At 40.1% G+C, this 21,602-nt stretch overlaps 2 protein-coding genes across 9 annotated transcripts in view; both read left to right on the plus strand.

Moving 5' to 3' along the window:
* Nucleotides 1-1,391, plus strand: part of nadsyn1 (NAD synthetase 1) — a 73,435-nt gene extending 72,044 nt beyond the window's left edge. Inside the window, 1 exon segment of the mRNA XM_048606902.1 lies at nucleotides 1,311-1,391. Within this exon segment, the coding sequence (XP_048462859.1) occupies nucleotides 1,311-1,391 (81 nt within the window).
* Nucleotides 27-21,602, plus strand: part of tpcn2 (two pore segment channel 2) — a 46,693-nt gene continuing 25,117 nt past the window's right edge. For 7 of the 8 annotated variants that reach the window (XR_007263963.1, XM_048607041.1, XM_048607042.1 and 4 more), the window contains exons 1-8: nucleotides 27-1,626; nucleotides 2,054-2,231; nucleotides 3,862-3,978; nucleotides 8,167-8,273; nucleotides 10,745-10,817; nucleotides 15,087-15,186; nucleotides 16,541-16,606; nucleotides 18,263-18,327. Coding sequence is in view for 7 of the 8 variants with exons in the window: in XM_048607041.1 (XP_048462998.1) it covers nucleotides 1,616-1,626; nucleotides 2,054-2,231; nucleotides 3,862-3,978; nucleotides 8,167-8,273; nucleotides 10,745-10,817; nucleotides 15,087-15,186; nucleotides 16,541-16,606; nucleotides 18,263-18,327 (717 nt within the window). In the remaining variant the exon portion in view is untranslated. Of the gene's footprint in view, nucleotides 1,627-2,053; nucleotides 2,232-3,861; nucleotides 3,979-8,166; nucleotides 8,274-10,744; nucleotides 10,818-15,086; nucleotides 15,187-16,540; nucleotides 16,607-18,262; nucleotides 18,328-21,602 lie in introns of those variants that run through there. The other variant, XM_048607045.1, reaches the window with a different exon arrangement.

Here is a 21,602-nt window from a genome sequence, read left to right on the forward strand (position 1 = left end):
TATCTCTTTCCAAGGGGAATTGGAGATGGGTAATAAATGCTGATCTGGCCAGCGACAGCTATCTCCTTTTTTTTTTAAAAGAAAGATCATTGAGTGTCCGGCTAGAAAAGCAGCAATTCCAATGAAGTGTAAATGAGTGTGGACAGAGTAGATCAAACGGCCTTATTTTTGTGTGCTGTAATCTAGCCAACTCCATTCATGTCTGTGTAAACCTGTTATTTACACTGACTTGTCTGACTGGGGTAGTGTCCCCAACTCTGGGTCAGAAGGCATGGTAAAAGTGCCAGTCTCTTTAAAGGTATGTCATAAAACACCTGAACAAATGGATTGAGAAGCCCTCAGGTTGTAAGGAACAGTCAGGTGAAGCAGCAGTCAACAATGTCCCTAAAATAGAGCGCACAGCAGTCACTAAATTGCGTTTGCTTGTGACGCATCTATCTAAGGCAACATGATTACACTTGAACTTGAACCAACAAAACAAATTAATTACCTCCAGAAAGCTTCACTAAAGCTGTTGCTTCAACTTCAGTGAGTTGAAGTTTGCAGACAGTTAATAGGAACTTTTTAAAAACAAAAGTTATCATTTTACATTTTTCTATCCCACCAACTTATGTTCAGAACATATCAGTGTCTTCAAATCCTGTTCAAGAAAAATAAATGATTAGTAATTTACAGATAACTGTTGTATCCAAAGGAAATGATTGCAGAATATAGTTTCAGCGTAGCACAAACTACCCGAAAGTGCACGTGTGGTTGTCTTGGGATGCTGAATGGAAAGCGGTCAAAGGTTTGTGATTGAATTCAGTCAGTCCTCATCAGTCAACCTGGACATGATCTCTCTCGTCTGCAAGTTGGTCTTTCCCTCCCATTTGCACATAAGCTGGCTCTATCCTGTCCACGTTTTCTTTCCACCAGTTTATATTAGAAATTACTTTAGGGCACACACATTTAAGCTTCATCCCAAGCACGGAATACTATAGGTCGATAACGTTACATTACAACGCTTGTACCTGTTGCGGTAAAAGCTACTTTTGCATTTCTTTAACTTTTCTTGTGTAAAAGTTTTGATTCATGATAAACTTTTCTCGCAGGTAGATTTTATTTAGACTTCCATTACCTCTTTTTCCAAAAATTGCTTTGTAACTGCCCCCATCCCATTAATTTTGAGATGAATTATTTCCCACCTAACTTTCGCCAAGTTCTTTATTTTAAAATTGGTCATGAACTACTGAAATATCTAGAGATAACCTTAAATATGCAACCAGTTGCTGAATTTGTTATCTCACCTGGCTTTTTAACTTTGCTTGCAGTATCGTACTATCAATCATCGAGTAGATTCACGGTCCTTACGGCTTTATCGGTGGTACTACTCTGACGCTTATCAGTGGTAAGACCTGGACTATCAAGAGACTGTCTTCCATTAACCACTGAAGTATTATGGCACAGGAGGTGGCCAATGTCTACATTGGAGAATTCTCGCCAAAACTGGATGCTGCTTGTGCATATATGACCATGCTGTGCTTTTACTCTTGTGACCACCTATTGGTGGACTGTAATTGTTAGCATTTTTAAACTTAACTGTGTTCTCCTCATCTATCTAAGGAAACATGTATGGATGTTCAAAAGGTACTTAAGTTTTCTGCATTGTGAAGAGCTTTTTAGAAAATGTAGGCCTGTGGGTGTAAAATTGAATAGAACAATGTGGATAAAGAAAATATTTGGACAAGAAATACATAGTTGGGGAAAATGTGTTGTACGAATAGGTGAAAGGTTGGAAGTAATGTGCCTCCAAGCAAATAGTCTGTTTCTATGTTGTGCATTTGAGTAATTTGTGCTTTCTGCATTCAATTCAAGCTTTGAATACTCACTAAATTAAATGTAATGGTTTAGCAAGTAGTTAAGGCTTTGAAGACACAGCATTTATTGAAACAGGCTGATATCATTGAGAGTGTCAGTTTTTTTGCTCTTGTACTTCACAAAAGCAAGAGGCTAAATTGCAGCTTTGCCTCCCTCTAGTTTTTTAACACAATTCTTGGATCTCTCTCATTCTCAGGGTTTTGAATGCTGCTATCTTTGTGATTTTGGCCTTGGCCTTTATTGAGAAACCTTCATCTTTGAGTGTTACATCTGATCTCCGATTCCGCCGTGTACTTTGGGAGCCTCCCTGTGGACTGACGGAAGGCATTGATGTATTTTGTCTTCTTCTGTTCATTGTTGATGTAGTGATAAAAGTAAGTGTTTTAGTTTACTTTTTTTGCCCAATGCCCTTCCTGAAATCTGAAAGACCAGGTGTTGTTTTTGGTCATTATCTTGGATTTAGTGTGCTTGCAGGATTTTAAATTGTGTATCTGGCTAAAATGCAGCCAGACTGGAGCATAAGTTAGGATTATCTTTTTCATACAACAGAGTGCTGTTGAGTCCAATGCATTTTCAGTGCTTCTGACAAGGTTTCCAAAAAATGTTCTCTCAAACTTCTTTGTTCTTTATGGAGAGGCAATGGCCTAATGGTATTAATGCTACATTATTAATCCAGAAACTCTGCTAATGTTCTGGGATCTCGGGTTCAAACCCTGCTGTGACAGATGGTGGAATTTGAATTCAACTTTTAGAAAAAGTTTGGCATTAAGAATCTACTGATGACTATGAAACCATTTTCGATTGTCAGAAAAACCCATCTAGTTTACTCATGTCCTTCAGGGAAGGAAATCTGCCTGGCCTGTCCTATGTGACTCCAGACCCACAGAAATGTGGTTGACTCTCTTGCCTGCCCTGTGAAATGGTGTGGAAAGCCATTCAGTTACTAGGGTTGGGCAATGCATACTGTCCAGCCAGTGATGCCCAGTCTCTCAATGAATGGAAGTAAAAGATGAACAGTGGATTAGTGCTTGAAGTTAAACTTCAGTCTGCCCTTTTATTGTCAAGGGCTGGAGTGGGTTCAGGAATTGTGGGCAGACCCAAAACCAGTTGCCTCTTTCCAAAAAAAGGCTAAATGGTAGGTCCTGGGGAACTTGATGTCTGAACATGGACTGTTTGTGGAGACTCTTTAACCCTGATTTCATGTGGCACTATTTCTAGCAGGCATAAACTCTGTTCAAAGTTCGTCCTGTTTAGTGTCAAAGCACTCCATCACCTCATACCCTGGCTCTGCACTGACGTGGAGCCAGGATTGGGACTGGGGTAAGAGATGGATAGGAGAAGCTGTGTGAGCAGTCTTTGTTTCAGGCAAGGGAAACCCAAAACTAAATATGGTAAATACATTTTACACTCGAGCATTGAACTGAATGCATCCCATGAGGGATATCTCTTCATTTTGTGTTTGAAGCTTCATTACAAAATGGGTAAAGCTGCTATTTTAAATTTGGTGAGTGGTATATGCTTTTGTCACTGGCTGAAAGATTTGCATCGTAACCTCAATGTGCTCCCATGATCTATTGCAAAAGAGATGCCTCCTAGTTTGGGCCTGCTCCTCTGCTGCTTGGCCTGCTGTGTTCATCCAGCTCTACACCTTGTTATCTCTGGCCTCCTAGTTTGGTTCTTCTGAAGCAACTGGAGCATAGGTTGCCATCCACTATTGCATCTGATACTATGCTACTGTCTTTTTAGCACCAATTAGTGATGTGGTTTTGCTTGTTTTAGAGTTTTATCAACTGCGCTGTGCTTCATCTAAAGCATCGCTATAGCAAGTGTGGTGTGAAAATTCTTGTCCTAAACTTGATTCATAGGATTGCAAAAAAAACTACTACCTCCTTTCCAGCATCAAGGTGGTTTGCAGGGCATGTCTGTGTACACATTTATTAGCTCACCTTGCCTCCTGGACATAATCTGTATTGATTTTTGTTTCAAAATGGCATTTTTATACAGAGCTATTTAATTGGATGGGAAGAATTCCAGAAGTCAAAATGGCTGATTGCCTACGCACTTATACTTGCTGCTTCCATCGTGGACTGGACTGTTACTTTGTGTTTATTTTGTGAGGAGGTAAGTTATAAATTATTGAAAGTAACCTAATGTATTGTTTTCTTTCTTTAATGGCTTTTGTAAAGCTGGTGCAAGAAAGTGAAAATATGGGACAAAAACAAATTGCTGGAAAATCTCAGCAGGTCTCATTGGACCCAAAACGTTCACTCTGCTTTCTGTCCACAAATTTTTTTCTTATTTACTCACAGGATGAGGGCATTGCTTTTTAGGCAGCATTTACTGTCCATCACAGTTGCCCAGGGGGCAGTTGAGAGTCAACCGTAGGCCAGACCTGCTAAGGATGGCAGCTTCCTTCCCTGAAGGATGTTAAATGCTGCCAGACCAGCTGAGATGTTCCAGCAATTTGTCTTTGTTTCAGATTTTGTGTCCGCAGTTCTCCTGGTATTCTGTCAAGTGTAAATATGACTACATCTATGTAATCCAAAGCCTAATGTAGTACATCAGTGTATTTCAATGGTGTAGTAAAATCATGTCATGCTACACTGCAGAATTTTTTCAGTGTGTGAATGACCAGTCCAATGGGCAGAAGGTTAGGAGATTATAATGAAACACAGAAATTTAATGAGGCAAATTTTCAGCATTTGAAAAAAATCTGACTTTCTTCGGGTTATAAAAGCTATATGGGAGTCATGATAGTAAGTGGCAAAGGCTCTATTTGCACATTATGGACCAGTCCAAGCCCTCTTCAAACAAATCAAGGAGGTGGCCTAGACCTGAACTTGCCTTTAAAGGCAAATCTAAGATGCTGTGTTCCAGATGTAATTTGATTTACACTACTCAGCTTCAAGCGAAACACACTTTATTCTTGCCCTACAACTAAAATATAAACCAAAGAAAGGAGAATTAGTACAACCTTAACTCTATATGGGGAAAATTTAACAGAATAGATTATTTAACTCCGAAACAGCACCTCTTACAATACTGTAACATCCCACAAACACCTTTTTTAGCAAAGGCAACATCAGTAAGATGGATTGTTTCATAAACTATTCTGGCAGAGAGTGAGAACTGAGCTCTTAGCTGTAGCACAGATGAATAACGGCTTCCACAGCCAATGCTAGAACCTCAACAGTCAGTGAAAGCTAAACTAAGGTTCTGGTTCTGTGGGAGTCTGATTCATGATGCTTCAATTGTTCCAACTTAAAATAAAAACCCAAGGTCTCACAAGCTGTTACTTTATTGGCTTGGAACAGACTGCTTATCAGCTATGGCTCTCAAATCTCCCTTTTTTAAAAAAAAAGAAATGGACAAAATACATGTCTTAAAGCTATAGTATTGTGACAATATGCTAACATTTAATTATGTAAAATGTGGCAAGAATAGCTAATAAAGGTTGCTAAACAACTGCATGTGATGCAGTGATAATGTTCTTAATCTTCTGTGTGACCTGTGTTTAAGTCCTACCTGCTGCACGTGTGTCATAAGTTGTTTTAAAAAAAAAAAAACTATTTATCCTCATTGTTCTTCTCCCAGTTGCTAGTGAAACTAGATGGTGCTAACTCCTTGAAACTGAGTGCTACCTGGTTGCTTTGGCTTGCTGATGTTGTCTTTGGGCCTCCATCTAATTTCCTGCAGGGATGGGATCTACCTGTGGGTAATCTAAGGCCTTTCATGGGACATTTCCTTCAATCAGTACTCGAGATTCAACATTCAACACGTTGCATGAAATGCATTTGCAGTTTTGTATTGACCAAAACTGTAGATTGGGGTTCCTGACCACAAACCATCCTGACCCTGCCATTGGTTATTACAACTGATCCTTGTGATCTCTGTAAAGCAGCAGTGATCACAGGTAATCTTTAAAATGCCAACTATGATTGACAATTCCCAAACATATTCCAGAGATATTATAGGCTACACTCTTGTGTAGCCTTTCATTAGTGAACTGTAAATTTGTCATAACATGTTGTTGTATGAAATGCTGTGTTTCTTGGGTAATGGGGTTACTGTATGCAAGACATAAGCAATACCACAGTGCTTCTAATCTTGTGTCTTTGTGTGACACAGCTTGTGCTCTAGACATCTGAATAAGTCTACTATGTCAGATCCATTTCAAGGTATTGCACAGCCCTTCATTGCCTATTATTTCAAAGTCATTAATATTTCCCTTTTTGTCTGCTGCGACTGCTGACTAGTCAATTTATCAAAAACCCGTTTCTTTATATTCCTTACATGTATTGGAACCATTTCTGAATGGATCCAGGCACTGCAGGTGTTATTGTTGTGGATGCTATGCAACAATGGTGTAGAGAGAGTGAGGAAGTACAAAGCCACAACAATCTCTACTGACCACAGAACAGCCTTCATGTAATATCCTTGCAAAGGTCCCCATAGGGTGTAGAAGTCATTGCAGAGGCTAAGAATTTACAGACCTCAACCATTTGTTCCAGATAAGCCAAATCTAATGCCATTGTCAGATGAGGATGCTGTGAGATATCTCGAGTCCTGCAAAGGTCTGAAGAAATAGGTGTCCATCCTATCCCAGTGGTCACCAGGTTGACAGCACACTTCTTAGAATTTGAGTTGCATTAAAAATAACGTCACTAGGAACCTTTTGAGTGAACTCCATCATCCAGCCAAAACGTTTTGATACTGTTACTGATGCCAGTGTGCCAGACAATGCTGTCTTACTCCTTTCTGTGAGAAAGGCAGTAAGCTTTGCCAGTATAGCTGGCTTCCTCCAAGTGCGGGGCATGAGAGAGTTCAGCTCAAGATGAGGTTCCAGTGCTTGGTTAGATTTGGTGGGAATGGAAAGAGGCCTTGCAGTATGCTCCAGTGTGTGCATAGCCCTGGTATCCCACTCTTGTCGCTATGGGGCGGCACAGTGGCTGTGGTTAGCACTGCTGTCTCAGCGCCAGGGATCCAGGCTCAATTCCAGCCTTGGGTAATTCTGTGTGGAGTTTGCGATTTGTCCCCGTGTCTGTGTGGGTTTCCTCTGGGTGCTCTGGTTTTCTCCCACATTCCAAAGATGTGCAAGCTAGGTGGATTGGCCATGCTAAATTGCCCATAGTGTTCAGGGATGAGTAGATTAGGTGGGGTTCAGGGTGATGGGTCTGGGTGGGATGCTCTGAGGGTTGGTGTGGACTTGTTGGGCCAAAGGGCCTGTTTCCACATTGTAGGGATTCTGAATTCTGAATACCATGCTTTGCACTACTAGGACAAGTAAAGAGGGGAGCTGAGAGCAGTTGTGCTCAAGCATGAGTCTTGCTGGGAATTGGCTGCAGGAACTGAGGAAGAAAACCGATACTGGCGCTTGTTTATGTGGCGAGTCAATATCCTTGTGGTATTGCTGGATGTTCCTCTGTACTTGAATACCTTAACTGACCCAGTTGGCGACTTCAGACTAGACTTGCGACGTCTTGTGTTGCAGTCTTTGATGATCCATGGGGTCCATCAGACTAGTCTCTCCTCTCAAGCACCAGGACCTCCAGATCCTTGTCAGTGAAGCTTGTCAGCTTGTCTCTGTCAGCAAGACATTAGGGACAGTTCCTGGCCTGCAGCACTCTGAAGTGGTGTGCAGCCAGGGTTCATGTATGGTGTCTGCAGTACGAATGATGGAAAGTGCCAATATTAACTAGTGTCTGACACTGGTGAGCACAAGATTGCCATGCCACAGGCCTGTTAGCTGTGTGCATAAATATTGAGGTAAGTAGCAGAAAGTTGGAAAAACCCTCCATGAAACTCCCAAAATTGACATCTGTCAAAATGTGGGAAAATTCAGCGTGTTCCAGATTTTGCCTCCTGTTCATGTCTTTTTATTTACATTCTATTTGTGATGGGAAGGTTATCGCACTTAATGTGGTTACGATTGTTAAAAGAATAATCACATCTTTGTGACTGACACCACTTTTGGCTGGGCCAGTTACAAAATGTTGTGGTGACAATTTCTCACCTGCCCCTTTCACAAAGTCAGCTTCTCTATTGCCTCAGTATCCTAAAACATCCAGTTAGCATTTTTGTAGTTTTGAAGGAGATTTGTGACATGAGTACCTAGCTTTCTTGACAATACTTTCAGCTGGATTTGTCAACTTAGTTCTACTTTTGTAACGTTGAAGTATTCTTTGTTGCAGAGCAAGTTGTAAAGTTGCATATAGTATGTCGTCTATTATAAAGGTATTTGAATTTCACTGAGCTTGAAACAAAATGTTTTCTGTATTTTGCTCATGATTTTCTTTTTATTTGTTGAAGAGGATAAGAATTAGAAGACTCTTGCGGCCATTTTTCCTTCTCCAAAACTCCTCCCTTATGAAAAAAGCTTTTAAATGCCTACGACAAACAATACCACAAATCACAAGGTAAAAACTTAAGATGCTTAAGCTGCTCTTCCTCCCATTTTTATATAACACAACAAAAGCTGAATTTGTTTGTGTTCTTGAAAATCTTTATACTCCTGTAAGGTTTCTGTATAAATGCTGATCTGGTTATGCCCCTTTTTTATTAACGTGACAAAATCAAACCTCTTTTAAACACTGCAACCAACATTTCTCCCAAAACAGTTCACTTGTAGATCATTATCAGACTGTGCAGTGTTAAATTGCTTTTTTGAATGTGCATTGAAATGTTTGTTCTGATGTAGACTGATTTTTATTTTCATGGAAAAAACAATCCAAAAGCAATGCATTGTAAGTTTGAATTAGTTATATATGGATTTTTCTGCCCGAGTTTAATGATTATGGGTATTTCTGTAGCTATGATTTCTTTTAAAACCTTTCATTAGCTCCCATGACAAATGGGTTTTTGTTTACAATGGAGGGTTTGTGATCAAGCAAGGTCAATAATTGTGCATCAATAGTTGTTTTTGTGAAAAACAATTCTGGAGCTTTCTAAGCCTCAAGGAAACACCTGTGGTTCAGGGGATAAGATTTTTTATTTTCTGTTTCTGGCAGTTCAGTAGAAGTCCTTCAATGAACAAAGCAATACTACTGACAAGACAGAAAAAACCTAGCTGATCTTAGGATAAGGTGTTTAGTAGTAATTTCAGACCCCAGAAGTGTTTGGATAAAACTCTCTCAAATGATTTTTGAAGCTGTGTTTTAAACCTGGGTGTATGATGGCTCTGGAGAAAATTTCAGATTTTCCAGATTGGGAGCTTAAGTCACAGTTAACTTAAGCCTAGTAAGGTGTAAAGAAGCAATGAGTCCTGTACAAGATGTTTTTTTTGGATCTGTGAAGGAGTGTTTAAGGATTAGTAGGATTGTTTGTTTCAGAATCTCAAAGGTTTATGATGTCTAAATTTTTGCTGTATTTTATTTTATTTCTTTTGCTTAATAAACTTTTAGTTTCATTGTTAAAACCAAATCTGCAATATTCTGCTTGTGTTCTAGTGAAAGCTCACTCCATCACATCTGTTTTTCTGGTTTTACCAAGCCATAATTCAGTCTGGGATCTGACATGTCCAGTACTGACGTCAGTTGGAATCAAAATGCTGTCAGTTTCTGAATTTGCAGAAGTAAATCATGACAGGACTCGTGGGGCTTTGCAGGATAAAAGTACTGGATGTGCATTTTTGGGCAAGAACTTGACAGCTAATGTTCGTTATTTAATAATTGAGGATTTTGTCTTAGAACACATTGCACGTTTGCAAGAGGCAAAACAGCAGTCAGTACAAACTGCCTGGTTTGTTAGAAAAGAGATTACTTTAAGAATATAAATAAAAATTTTCATACTGTTCTACCTCAATCCAAATCTTTTATTCTGAAACGAACCAACATTTTTTTTTTGTAAACTGGATCCATTGAGAGGTCCCAAGTATTTATTAGGAACCAAGTTGCAGGATTCCAGCATTCTGAACAAGTAATAAACATTGCATTACTGTTGTAACTTTGAATATCTATCTACAATATGTAATTTTAATATGCAGAATTAGGTGATGTAGTGGCACATCAAATTGTAACTGGTCAAGACAGGTCCCACAAATTTACTGTTAGTGATGCTGGGACATCAAAGCTCTCAACCTTTACAAAGATTTCCAATTGTTCTCCTCTTTTAAAAAGACCTAGTCTAAGAAACTCTTTAAACACTCTACCACAGACTTTATCAATGAATGACTGTTCAAGTTCTAACTTGTCACCTTTTCATAGACACCTAGCTGCTTCATCACACAACTGGTACTGTCCCTGGGTTTCTCTGAATGCTAACATTTCTCAGCTGCATAAAGCAAATATTACTTGTGACATACTTCACCCCACTTTGTGCAGTTTTGATCTATCAATTGCTTACTGGCTTCTTTCATACCCTCTGGCCCCCAGAAATTTTTTCCCAGAGGCTTAACTGTACCAAACTATCAAACAGCTCCTGGAATTTATTCCCGAGCCTGAACTACCCAGAACTTGTATCCTTCACAAACAAAAACAGAAGTTGCTGGAAAAGTTCAGCAGGTCTCGCAGCATGTGTGAAGAAAAATCTGTTAACGCTTCAGATCTAGTGACTCTTCCTCAGAACAAGTATCCTTCAGTTGTGCTCTCAGCATGGCCAAGAGCCCCTGTTGAGTAGCTGTTGAACTGAACTGTTCTGCGTAACTTTCTAAAAATCTTAGAACAAGCCCTGCTCTTAGTAAGTAAAACCTAATGTAGCAACTAGCTTTACAACTCCAGGGTGGCTAATATTGAAATACTGAGTTGCCTGGATGTTACATTAGTCACATTGTTGACTGACAGTCTAAATGTATTGAACAAAAAAAGGGTGGGGGCGGGGGAGCTGGGGTAGATTTGAACTGTTAAAACTAGGTTGTTAATGCACTGTTTTTTTCACTATTACATTTGAACAGTGTAATGCTGCTGTTAGCCTTGCACCTGTTGCTGTTTACTATGATTGCCATGCTGCTGTTCACTCGTGTACAGGTAAAGTGACTTTGATTTTATCACGAACCTGTCATTAAAATGTATGCAAAGGGTAATCTTTAAGAGAAAAAACCTGGACACATACAAATTGTTCAGTTCTCATTTCAAGAACAAAGACTAATTGATTGGGATTTTGTAGCTGTTTTTAATCAAACATGTGCACATGCCTGATTTTAGTTGTTGTAATGTTATTGAATGTTCCCTGCTGAAATATTTAAAAAAAATCTGTAAAGTTGTATCGGGCACCTATTGTACTTAATTCTGCCTTCTCTTTCTGTACTAATTTCGTGCTTCTTTCTTTTTGCGGCTCACTCCACAGTTACCCTTGTAAAACCTGCTGCAGTGCGCATTTATGCTCCTGGTGCATTCAAACTGTGTCCCAACATAGAAGCATAGAAGATAGGAGCAGGACGAGGCCATTTGGCTCTTTGAGCCTGCTCTGCCATTCTCCGCGATCATGGCTGATCGTCCAACTCAATAGCCTAATCCTGCTTTCTCCCTGTAACTTTTGATCCCATTCATCCCAAGTGCTATATCTAGTTGCCTGTTGAATACATCCAATGTTTTGGCATCAGCTACTTCCTGTGGTAATGAATTCCACAGGCTCCCCACTCCTTGGGTGAAGAAATGTCTCCTTGTCTCTGTCCTACATGGTCTACCCCAAATCCTCATACTGTGACCCTGGTTCTGGACACGCACCATCGGGAACATCCTCCATGCATTTACCCTGTCTAGTGCTGTCAGACTTCTATAAATCTGAGATCCCTCCCTCCATCTGAAGTCTAGCAAAAACCATCCTAACCTAATCAATCTCCCCTCATACATCAGACCCACCATCCCCGGAATCAGCCTGGTAAACCTTTGCTGCACTGCCTGGAGAGCAAGAGCATCCTTCCTCGGAAAAGGAGACCAAAACTGCACACTATCTTCTAGGTGTGGCCTCACCAAGGCCCTGTATAACTGCACCAACATACCCCTGCTCCTGTACTGAACCTCTCTCAATAAAGGCCAACATGCCACTTGCCCTCTTTACCATCTGCTGCACCTGTATGATTACCTTCAGCAACTGGTGTACGAGAACACCCAGGTCCCACTGCACACTCCCCCTCCCAATTTACAGCCATTCAGATAGTAAGCTGCCTTGTTTTTGCTTCGAGTGAATAACCTCACATTTATCCAAATTATACTGCATCTGCCATTGATTTGCCCACTCACCCAACCTGTCCAGATCATGCTGAAGAATCTTTGCATCCTTGTCATAGTTCACCCTCCCACCCAACTTGGTATCACTTACAAACTTGGTGTTACACTTTGTTCTCTCATCCACATTGTTAATGTTATGGGTAGCTGGGGATCCCAGCATCGATCCCTGTGGCACCCTACTAGTTACTGCCTGCCAATTTTGAAAAGGACCCAATAATTCCTTCTGTTTCCTCACTGCCAACCAGTTTCTTATCCATCAATAAATTGCCCCCCCCAATCCCATGTGCTTTAATCTTGCACATTAATCTCTTACGTGGGGCTTTGTCAAACACTTTGAAAGTCTAAATATACCACATTGACTGGAGCCCCCTAGTGAACTCTACTAGTCACATCTTCATAGAATTCCAACAGATTTGTCAAGTGTGATTTCCCCTTAAATCCATTCTGACTCTCTGATCCTGCCACTGCTTTCTAAATACTCTGCTATACAAATTCTTGACAATGGATATGAGCATTTTCCCCTCTAATGTTGGGCTCACCAGTCTAATTCCTTGTTTTCTCTACCTCCCTTTTTTGAATATTGAGGGGACATTAGCCACCCTCTAATCTGCAGGGACTGTTCTAGAGTCTATAAAAATCCTGGAAGATGACCATGCTTCTACTGTTTCTCGAACCACTTAAGTACTCTGGGATGTAGATTATCAGACCCTGGGGATTTGTTGGCCTTCGATCCCAACCATCTTCCGCAGCCCCCCACCCAACCCCACACCATTTCTTTACTAACATTGATCTCCCTCAGTTCTTCCTTCTCTAAATCATGCATTCTCCAACAATTCTGGTATGTGATTTGTCCTCTTCTGAAGACAGAACCAAAGCATGTGTTCAGTTGCTCAGCCATTTCTTTGTCCTGTATTATACATTCCCCCACTTTGTCTGTAGGGGACCTACATTTGTCTTTACTAATCTTTCTCCTCCTGTACCTAAGGACTGACACACAGTTTCTATATGTTCCCTGCAAGCTTGCTTTTGTACTTTTTTTTTCCCCTTCTTAATCAATCCCTTGGTCCTTTGCTGAATTCTAAACTGTTCCTGTTCCTCAGATTTGTTATTTTTTTTTGTGGCCAATCTGTATGCTTTTTGCTTGGATTGGATACTATCTCTAATTTCCTTTTTGTGAGCCATGGATTGGCCCTATTATCCATTTTGCTTTTGCGACAGGCAGGAATAAACAGTTGCTGCAGTTTCCCCTGTGCGTCCTTTGAATGTTTGGCATTGTCTGTCCACTGTCATCCCTTTGAATAACTCTCCCCAATCTATCATGGTCAACTCACTCCTCATCCTCTTAGTTTCCTTTTATTAAGGTTCTGCACTCTAGTCGCTGAATCAAGAACCTTATTCTCAATCTTGATTTTAAAATGTTCTGGTTGCTGTTCCAAAGCGGGGGTCTCAACGAGATTGCCAATGATTCCCCCTCATTACATAGCACCCAGTCTAAGATTTCCTGCTCACGAGTTGGTTCCTCCTCATATTGGTCAAGAAAACCATCCGTATGTACTCCAGGAATTCCTCCTCTACAGCATTGTGGCTAACTTGATTTACCCAATCTATATGCAGATTAAAATCACCCCATGATCACTGATATTCTAATCCCCTGCATCTCTAATTTCCTGTTTAATGCCATTCTCAACATCACTGCAGTTTGGAGGTTTATATTTGACACCTGCTAATGTCTTTTGTCCCATGGTATTTCTCAACTTTTATCCAGACAGGCTCCACATTGTTAGAGCTAATATCCTTTCTCGCTATTGTTAATTTTCCTCTTTAAACAGCAATGCCACTCTGCCACCTTTTTCCTTTTTTGCCTGTCCTTCCTAAATGCTGAATATCCTGGGATATCCTTGGTCACCCTGCAGCCATGTCTCTAATTCCATTTATATCATACCTGTTTATATCTATCTGCGTGATTAGTTCATTCACTTTATTGCAAATGCTCCATACGTTAAAGCACAAGCCTTTAAGTTTGCCCTTTTTATCAATGCTTGTCTCCTACTTATTTTTCTCAATAGCCCTATTTTTGAATCTTGTCCTTGGTTTCTCAGTCTATCACTACTTATTCCATCTTCTACCTTTTTTCCTTGCCTCCTCCTTCTGACTCCTTTACATAGGTTCCCACCCTCTTGGCATATTAGTTTAAAAGTTCCCCCGAGGACATCAGTCCCAGTCCTGGCCAGGTGTAATCCGTCTAATTCATATAGGTCCCACCTCCCTCAGAACCAGTCCCAATGCCCCCAGAATCTGAAACCATCCCCCGATACCAACTTTGCAGCCACATTTTCAACTAGTATATCCTGTCACTTCTCCTCTGACTAGCATGTGACACCAGTAGTAATCCTGAGATCACAACTTTTTTGAGGTCCAATTTCTTAACTTTGAGGTCTGATTTCTTAACACTACCCTCAACACTTATCTGTTCCTGTTCCCAGACAGTGAGTTTCTCTTCAATCATTCAATCACTTGTTTGAAACATTTGTTTGTGGGAACCAGCCTGAATGACACTAAGGTATCTTCAGGGAGGAGGGTTTTGTATATTCTGATTCTGGGGTGTCATGGTTGTGTGCAACTGCACTTGTGCATCTCTTGTCTCTTTTTTCCATTCTTAACAAGAGGAGATCACTTGTGACTCTCATTGGCTTCAATATTCTGTCCTCCTGAATGGCAGGAGAATTTTAGCTGATAAGGGAATGGGGAAGAGAAGTTGAGAAAGCTCCTTAAACAAAAAGGAGGGGTTTATGGAGATTGCCTGTGTTTTCCAACAGCAGCAATATTTCAGTCAGAAATTGACTTCCGGATCACTGACAGAGAATTACTGAGGCAAAAACATTGAGAACTAGAGATGCCTTATTTTTGTGTGACTACCTTGTATGTACTTTAGCGCACCTTGCTCACATTTTAGCTTAACTACTTTGTCAAGTTATTGCAAAACCTGCGGAGTTTTATTCAATACAAACGAACTAAGTATGGTTTCTCACTTATTGACTTTCTTTTTCCTTCTGAAATATCCTATAGACAACTGAAGATGATCAAGAGTGGAAGACATATTTCCGGAACTTGCCGGAATCTTTGACTTCATTACTAGTACTGCTGACAACAGCTAATAACCCTGATGGTAAGTGTTTATTTGGTATTCCTCCCACTGACTTTTTTTTCATGCTATCTGACACGTAGATTGAGTTCACACAAGAATAAAATTGCATTGAAAGAAGTTTAATATCCTATCTGAATGAAGTAAAGGTAATGAAATAATAATGATGTATCTTTAAAATGTAGCTTTTTGTTTCATAAAATGCTTAATAGTTTTATTTGTATTTGATATAATTCACTTCCTATTTTTGTTATCAGCAGCTCTAACTTCATTCTTTGCTTCAACAACAGATTTAGGGAAAGGAGTGGGCTATCCATCCCCTTGAACCTGTTTCACAGTTTACTTACCTGATGGTCATCAGGTGACCTGAAACCTTGATATCTTAACTTTTGATGTCATAATTTAAAAAAAAACTCTTGATGAACTTGCTCAGTCCAGTTTAACAATCATGTGGGGAGTTCAAAATTTCTCCTACCCATCTTGTTTGTGTGTATTTTTTTAACCCTTTGCCTTGCAAAGGCCACTACAAGCTTCACAAGCTTCAAAATCTCCCCTCCCCTGACTGCATCCCAAAACCAGCCCAGCTTGTCCCTTCCTCCCACCTCAAGCCCCACCCCCATATCATGCCTCCTTGACCTGTCTGTCCTCCCTGGACTGACCTATCCCCTCCCTAACTCCCCATCTACACTCTCCTCTTACTGGCTCCAACCATTTCTCTTTGACCTGCCTGTCTCCTCTCCACCTATCTTCTCCTTTATCCATCTTCTATCTGCCTCCCCCCTCTCTCTATTTATTTCAGAATCCATTCCCCTCCCCCATTTCTGAAGAAGGGTCTAGGCCCGAAACGTCAGCTTTCCTGCTCCTCTGCTGCTTGGCCTGCTGTGTTCATCCAGCTCTACACCTTGTTATCTCAGACTCCAGGAATAGTGTTGGGCATGATGTAGTTGTGACTCGCTTATCATTTTTAAAGGGTTCCTTGGTCTTTCCTGACAAAGCAAATATCCTGGCCTTGATCTTTTAAGGCTCAGGGCTTGTACCTGGATTAAAGGGGCAAGATTGTGTGCAGTTGCAACCTGGAAGGAAGTGTTCTCCTGCAGTTGGTGTGAGAATGTAACGGTAATGGTTTGTTCTTTATTGGTGTACGCTCATTCTCAAGATTAAGAAGCATAAGAATTTTGAAATATTTGACCAAAATAGCATCAGAACTGCAATACTTCGTCTGGATGTTGTTTAACAGTGTCACCAGTGCCATTCTTGGATAATTTAAAAGTTTGCTTTTCATATTCTGGGTATCTGGCACTTGAAATTAAAGGTACACCATTTTTCTTGCTTGACTACTCACTCACTCACCCTCTGTTTTCTCTTTTTCCTCTGACAGTGATGATCCCAGCCTATTCACGCAATCGAGCCTATTCATTGTTCTTCATTACCTTCAGTCTTATTGGTAAGACATCTCCTTTTTTCCTTTTTGTACAGACACAGCTTCCACAACTTTTCTGTTCAGGTTAAAAGTCTTAAAACAACATTGAGCAGGTAGTGCACAGACTGTATAACAATCATTTTTGATTGTGGATTGAATTGGGAAAAGGATGGTTTTATGACAAAGGATTGAAGAAGGAATTTCCTGTACTTTTTTTTTAGAAAACAAGTTACTGAAATTTGTTGTGGATGGTGTTTGGACTGCTGCTTTGTTCAAACAGTAGGGAGGATTTTTGTACACTGCCCTGCTTGACTTTGGGGGTATTGGTGACAGTCTGTACAAAGTGAGATGTGCTGTCAACAAGTGGATGCTAAATTTGTGGAGTTGACCAGTTCTGCGTACCAACAGCCATCCGCCTGACAAATTACCTGGCTCCTGGGTAGTTCAACAGTGCAGATTAGTCTTCCTCCAGTAAAATAGTAAAAATCTGATGAAAGCCAGTTTTATTCAACCAATAGCTATAAGCTGTTGCTTTTAACCAATAAATCAGAGACTTTGTAATTTTGTGAATCAGTTGCTCTGTGCCTCCCATGAAGTGAGCAAATCTGGAGGATAACATCAGAACAGAGGTGTGGGGAAACAAAAAAATGCTGAGGTGACATTGAGACCTCTACCAGTTGACCTGAAGGCCTAACAGTTATCCTGAATAGGAAGAGCATTTTTTTCTGCCTTTGTCTTCTCTTTCCATCCACCACCACGCCGCCCCCCCCCCCCACCCCACCCATTCCTTTGTGGGTTAATTACCAGAGCCTTGAGCGCCTCTAGCGTTGCTTTTCTTTTGAGCTTTGCATACTTCCCACCAGTCCTTAGAAAACCAATCATATTGTCTACATGTGGCTCCAGACTCATTGCAATGTGTTGACTCTAACAGCTATTGGGCATTTGGGTTTGGGCAACAAGTGCCAGCCTGGGCAACAAGTGCCAGCCTAGCCAACAATGTCCACATCCCATGAATTAATAGAAGGAAAAGATCTTGGCAAGATGGATGCTTCTTTATGATCTGCATATTGTTAGCAATTTGAAGTGGATTCTGCAACACTTATTTGTGGAACGATCCTTTCATATGAAACATGAAGCTAATTGCTCTTTAAAATAGCTAGAAAATTGGAGCAGGAGTAAGCCATTTGGTCCTTTTTTGAGTCTGCTTTGCTATTCAGTGTGATCACGGCAGACTACCTAACACCAGTGCCCTGTCTTCTCCCCATATCCTTTGAATGCTTTAGCCCTAAGAACTATGCCTAACTCATTATTGACAACAGTCAATGTTCTGGCCTTAACTATTTTCTGCAGAAGAGAATTCCACAGGCTCGCCACTCTCTGGGTGAAGAAATGTCTTGGTTTTAAATGGCCTACTTACTGGTCATTGGGAACATCCTTCCTATATTTACCCTGCCTAGCCCTGTTTGGTTTTTTATCGGTTTCTATAAATCCTCTTCTCTAAACTCAAGTGAATGTACTCCTAACTGATCCAGTCTCTCTCCTCTTGTGTTAATCCTGCCATTCCAAGAATCAGCCTTATGGTGGTAGATTCCACATTTAATTGCAAGTTGGTAGCTTCTAAAAGTCTATGAAATCTGTTCTTTCTTGTAACTCAATACACTGAATTTCTGTATCCTTCAGGAACATACTTGTTAATGAATTTATTGACGGCTATAATATACAACCAATTTCGTGGCTATTTACTGGTAAGTAATCCTGTTTTGGACTCTTTAAAAATGATTGTGTTTAGGTGAATTTACACAGCAATGTCAACATGTTTGATTTTTTGCATGTCAGTGATAAGGCACCAACTCTGGTTTAACGTTTAGGGTCCGGGTCAGTTCTGAGTAAGGGTCACTGGACCCGAAACGTTAACTCTTATTCTTTATTTCTTCAGATGCCTTCAGACCTGCTGAGCTTTTCCAGCAACTTTGTTTTTGTTCCTGATTTACAGCATTTGCAGTTCTTGGTTTTTTAACCACCTCTAGTTTATCTATTTTCACCATTCACTTTTAGCATTCTGCATCCAGAAATGGGTACATATACTGGGGTGTGTATAAATGATTCCTTTTAATTTTGAAGGATGGAGGGAAAACTTGATTTTAAGAATTTTTTTTATTTTCATCCTCCACTTTTTGGAGGACCATTCTGAACTATTATTTACTTTGCTGAGTGTTAATGTTTGTAGTTTTAAGACATTAAATTGGCTTGATCACTTTTTATTGATGGCATCTTTTGACTCTACCAGTGCATAGCCCATGTTTTCCCCTGTTTTTGACTAATTCTTCCTACGATTTATTGTGTGACATTTTTATACAGGTGCTTAGCATTTTCAGATGAAAGATTTGTTACATGGTATTGCATTTTAGATGTAATGTTAGAACATTGATGTAAGTAACGACGTGAAGATATTGTATGTTGTGTAGATTTTGAAAAGGCATTGATAAAAGAATTGCATGTTCTGTTTGGTAAATGCTTTTGAACACTGAATCAACTCTTAGCAATATGTCACCATCTTTTATAAGTGTTAGGGGCATCTTGTTTTCAACAAACAATGCAGAGGACTTCTTTTATCTTAAAGAGAAAGATTTCTCACAGTAGAATTATTTGCTTGTGTAAAATATTCAACTTGTTGCCAACATTTCAAATTGCAATGTATCACCCCTGCACAACTCCTAAACCAAATTCTGTGCTCTTATGAATTTTATGCAACATTTAATAAACAGAACCTGTGATAAAATTAAATTCACTTCTGGCTATATTGAACTGTACAACTTGAGATGCTAGTGCCTGAGATTCTCTAGTAGTTATTGAGAACCAACCTTTTTCAAATAGGTTTACTGGAGCTTGAGAATTTTGTATAACTGCTTCCAGCACGAAAAGGAACTCTTAATTTACTATGTATCCAATCAGATTTCTCTCAAATTTGTTTTTTGCTACTTAAATTTAACAACTCCAGCAGTAGTTGAGGAAAAGTCAGCTAAGGCAGAATCTTTATCCTAGGTTGTTGAAAATTTCAAAAGCAAAGACTGCTCCTAGATAAAGATGAATAGTATAAGCTTTCCCCAGGCATCTTGTGCTCACTGACCTGTGTTTAGCTCCTGATCAATTTAAGGTCTTAATCCTTTTTTTCACATCTTTGTGGTAATACCTCTGTCTCTGGTTTCCCTTTAAATTTTCTGAAGACCTCTGGCCTCTAATTTTGGCCTAAACAAATAATAGTAATAAAACTTGTGTTTAGCTCAAACTTCTTGCTTTTGGTTGAAGCATATGTATTTTTTCCAAATGGATTGGTCATTCTGAGCTACTAACTTGTCTTTGAATGCAAGGGCTTGTGTGAAATTGGGGTTGCCAAGTTATTCTGAAAATTGACGGCATGAAAAGTTTTTTGACTTATTCAGCTGGAATGTAATCTTACAGGTCCAGTAACCGATCTGTTGTCTGTTCACTGTGCAGCACCTTGCTATTTTCCCTGGAGTGTGGTTAGGCATGATGACTTGTGCTGATGAATACTAATATCAATGCACATTGTATTCCATCACCTATCAATTTAATTTTGTAAAACTCCTGAATACTTAACACTTTTGTTGTCCTCCTCCTGTCACTGACATGCTGCTTGATGTATTCCAATGACCGAAATGCTATACTAGCAGTACGTGGAGTCTTAACTTTAATCCAGTTCCTGTTGGCAGTTGAACTACTGCATTTGACAGGTAAATCTCTGCTTGAGTGGCATCCAAGTTCTGAGATGAGCCTGCTTAAGTGGTTTCTTACCCTTCACACATGGAAGTATGATCCCAGGTTCTCAGGGAATCCGATCTTATCTCATCTGGGTCCTCTCAGTCCAAGATACTGTTAATGTGGTCCAGTGCATGCTTTTTCCCGTAGCTACCTCAGTCCCATTGTATGCCTGGCATTCACTTTAATAGTATCTTGCTATGGGTGTATCAATTTCCTTAGTGAATGAAGTCAAGTGTTGCTGCCCCAATTTGTTTTGTCCATGATATTTTGTGCTATTCTGTGAGGATTCTACAGTTTGAAAACCACTGCTTTTGTGCAACAGTCTACTGGTGATAGTTTCAAATGAAAAAGTGCTGGAGTAACTCTGGTTTGCCAGTGAAACAGTTCATGTTTTGAAAGCCAGGAAAAGTCCTGTTTGGAATTCCACTGTGGAGTTACTGTTTCTCTCTCCACAGATACTACCAGACCTGCTGAGTTTCTTGAATGTCATGTCTTTTGATACTTCTGATCTCCAGCATCCAGAGTATTTTGCTTTCAATTTGGTGGTGGTTCCAAATTTAGTGAATTAACAAATTGTTTGATAACTAGATACATGCTATGGTAGACTATCTGCCATCCACTCCAGCATGAACTGCTTCAGCTCTGGGAATAGCTCAGATTTGAAGACACAGCTTGCACTATCTTAAGTCACTCACTGGAGTTGGTGTCGAGCCTCTTTTTTTTTTTTGAACAGAATTGCTGTATTTGTAAGACTGTTGTGTGCTCTGGGCCCTCATAATTTTGCCAGAATCTCACCCAGAAAGTTGTCTCTAATCCCCGATTAGCATCCTTGAGGGACTTGCCTGCACAAATATCACCTTTCAAAAGGTAAGAAGATGTAAAGGGGGTGGATACGTCAGTGTTCCAAACTTTTTGGCAAACAGCTGGGGGTTTTTTATGGTCCATGTATTCTGCAGCTTCCAAGAGGGACCATCTCCTAAAGCCAAAGAAAACAATGGAATAAAAACAAAGTTGTAAAATTGGTTGGGTGCATTCTGGAGGTGGGAATCTCCTGGTTTGTCTTGACTCAGTATGTCTGACTTGGAGGAAAGTAGAATTTTCACATTCAGATTACTTAATCTGAACCATCAACATCTGTTCTCCCCCACCACTCCAAATCACAAAAACACAAATTGCTGGAAAAGTTCAGCAGGTCTGGCAGCATTTGTGAAGAGATATCGGATAACATTTTGGGTCCAGT

The sequence above is a fragment of the Rhincodon typus genome, chromosome 17 (genome assembly GCF_021869965.1).
Source record: "Rhincodon typus isolate 14 chromosome 17, sRhiTyp1.1, whole genome shotgun sequence".
NCBI classification, from domain to species: domain Eukaryota; kingdom Metazoa; phylum Chordata; class Chondrichthyes; order Orectolobiformes; family Rhincodontidae; genus Rhincodon; species Rhincodon typus.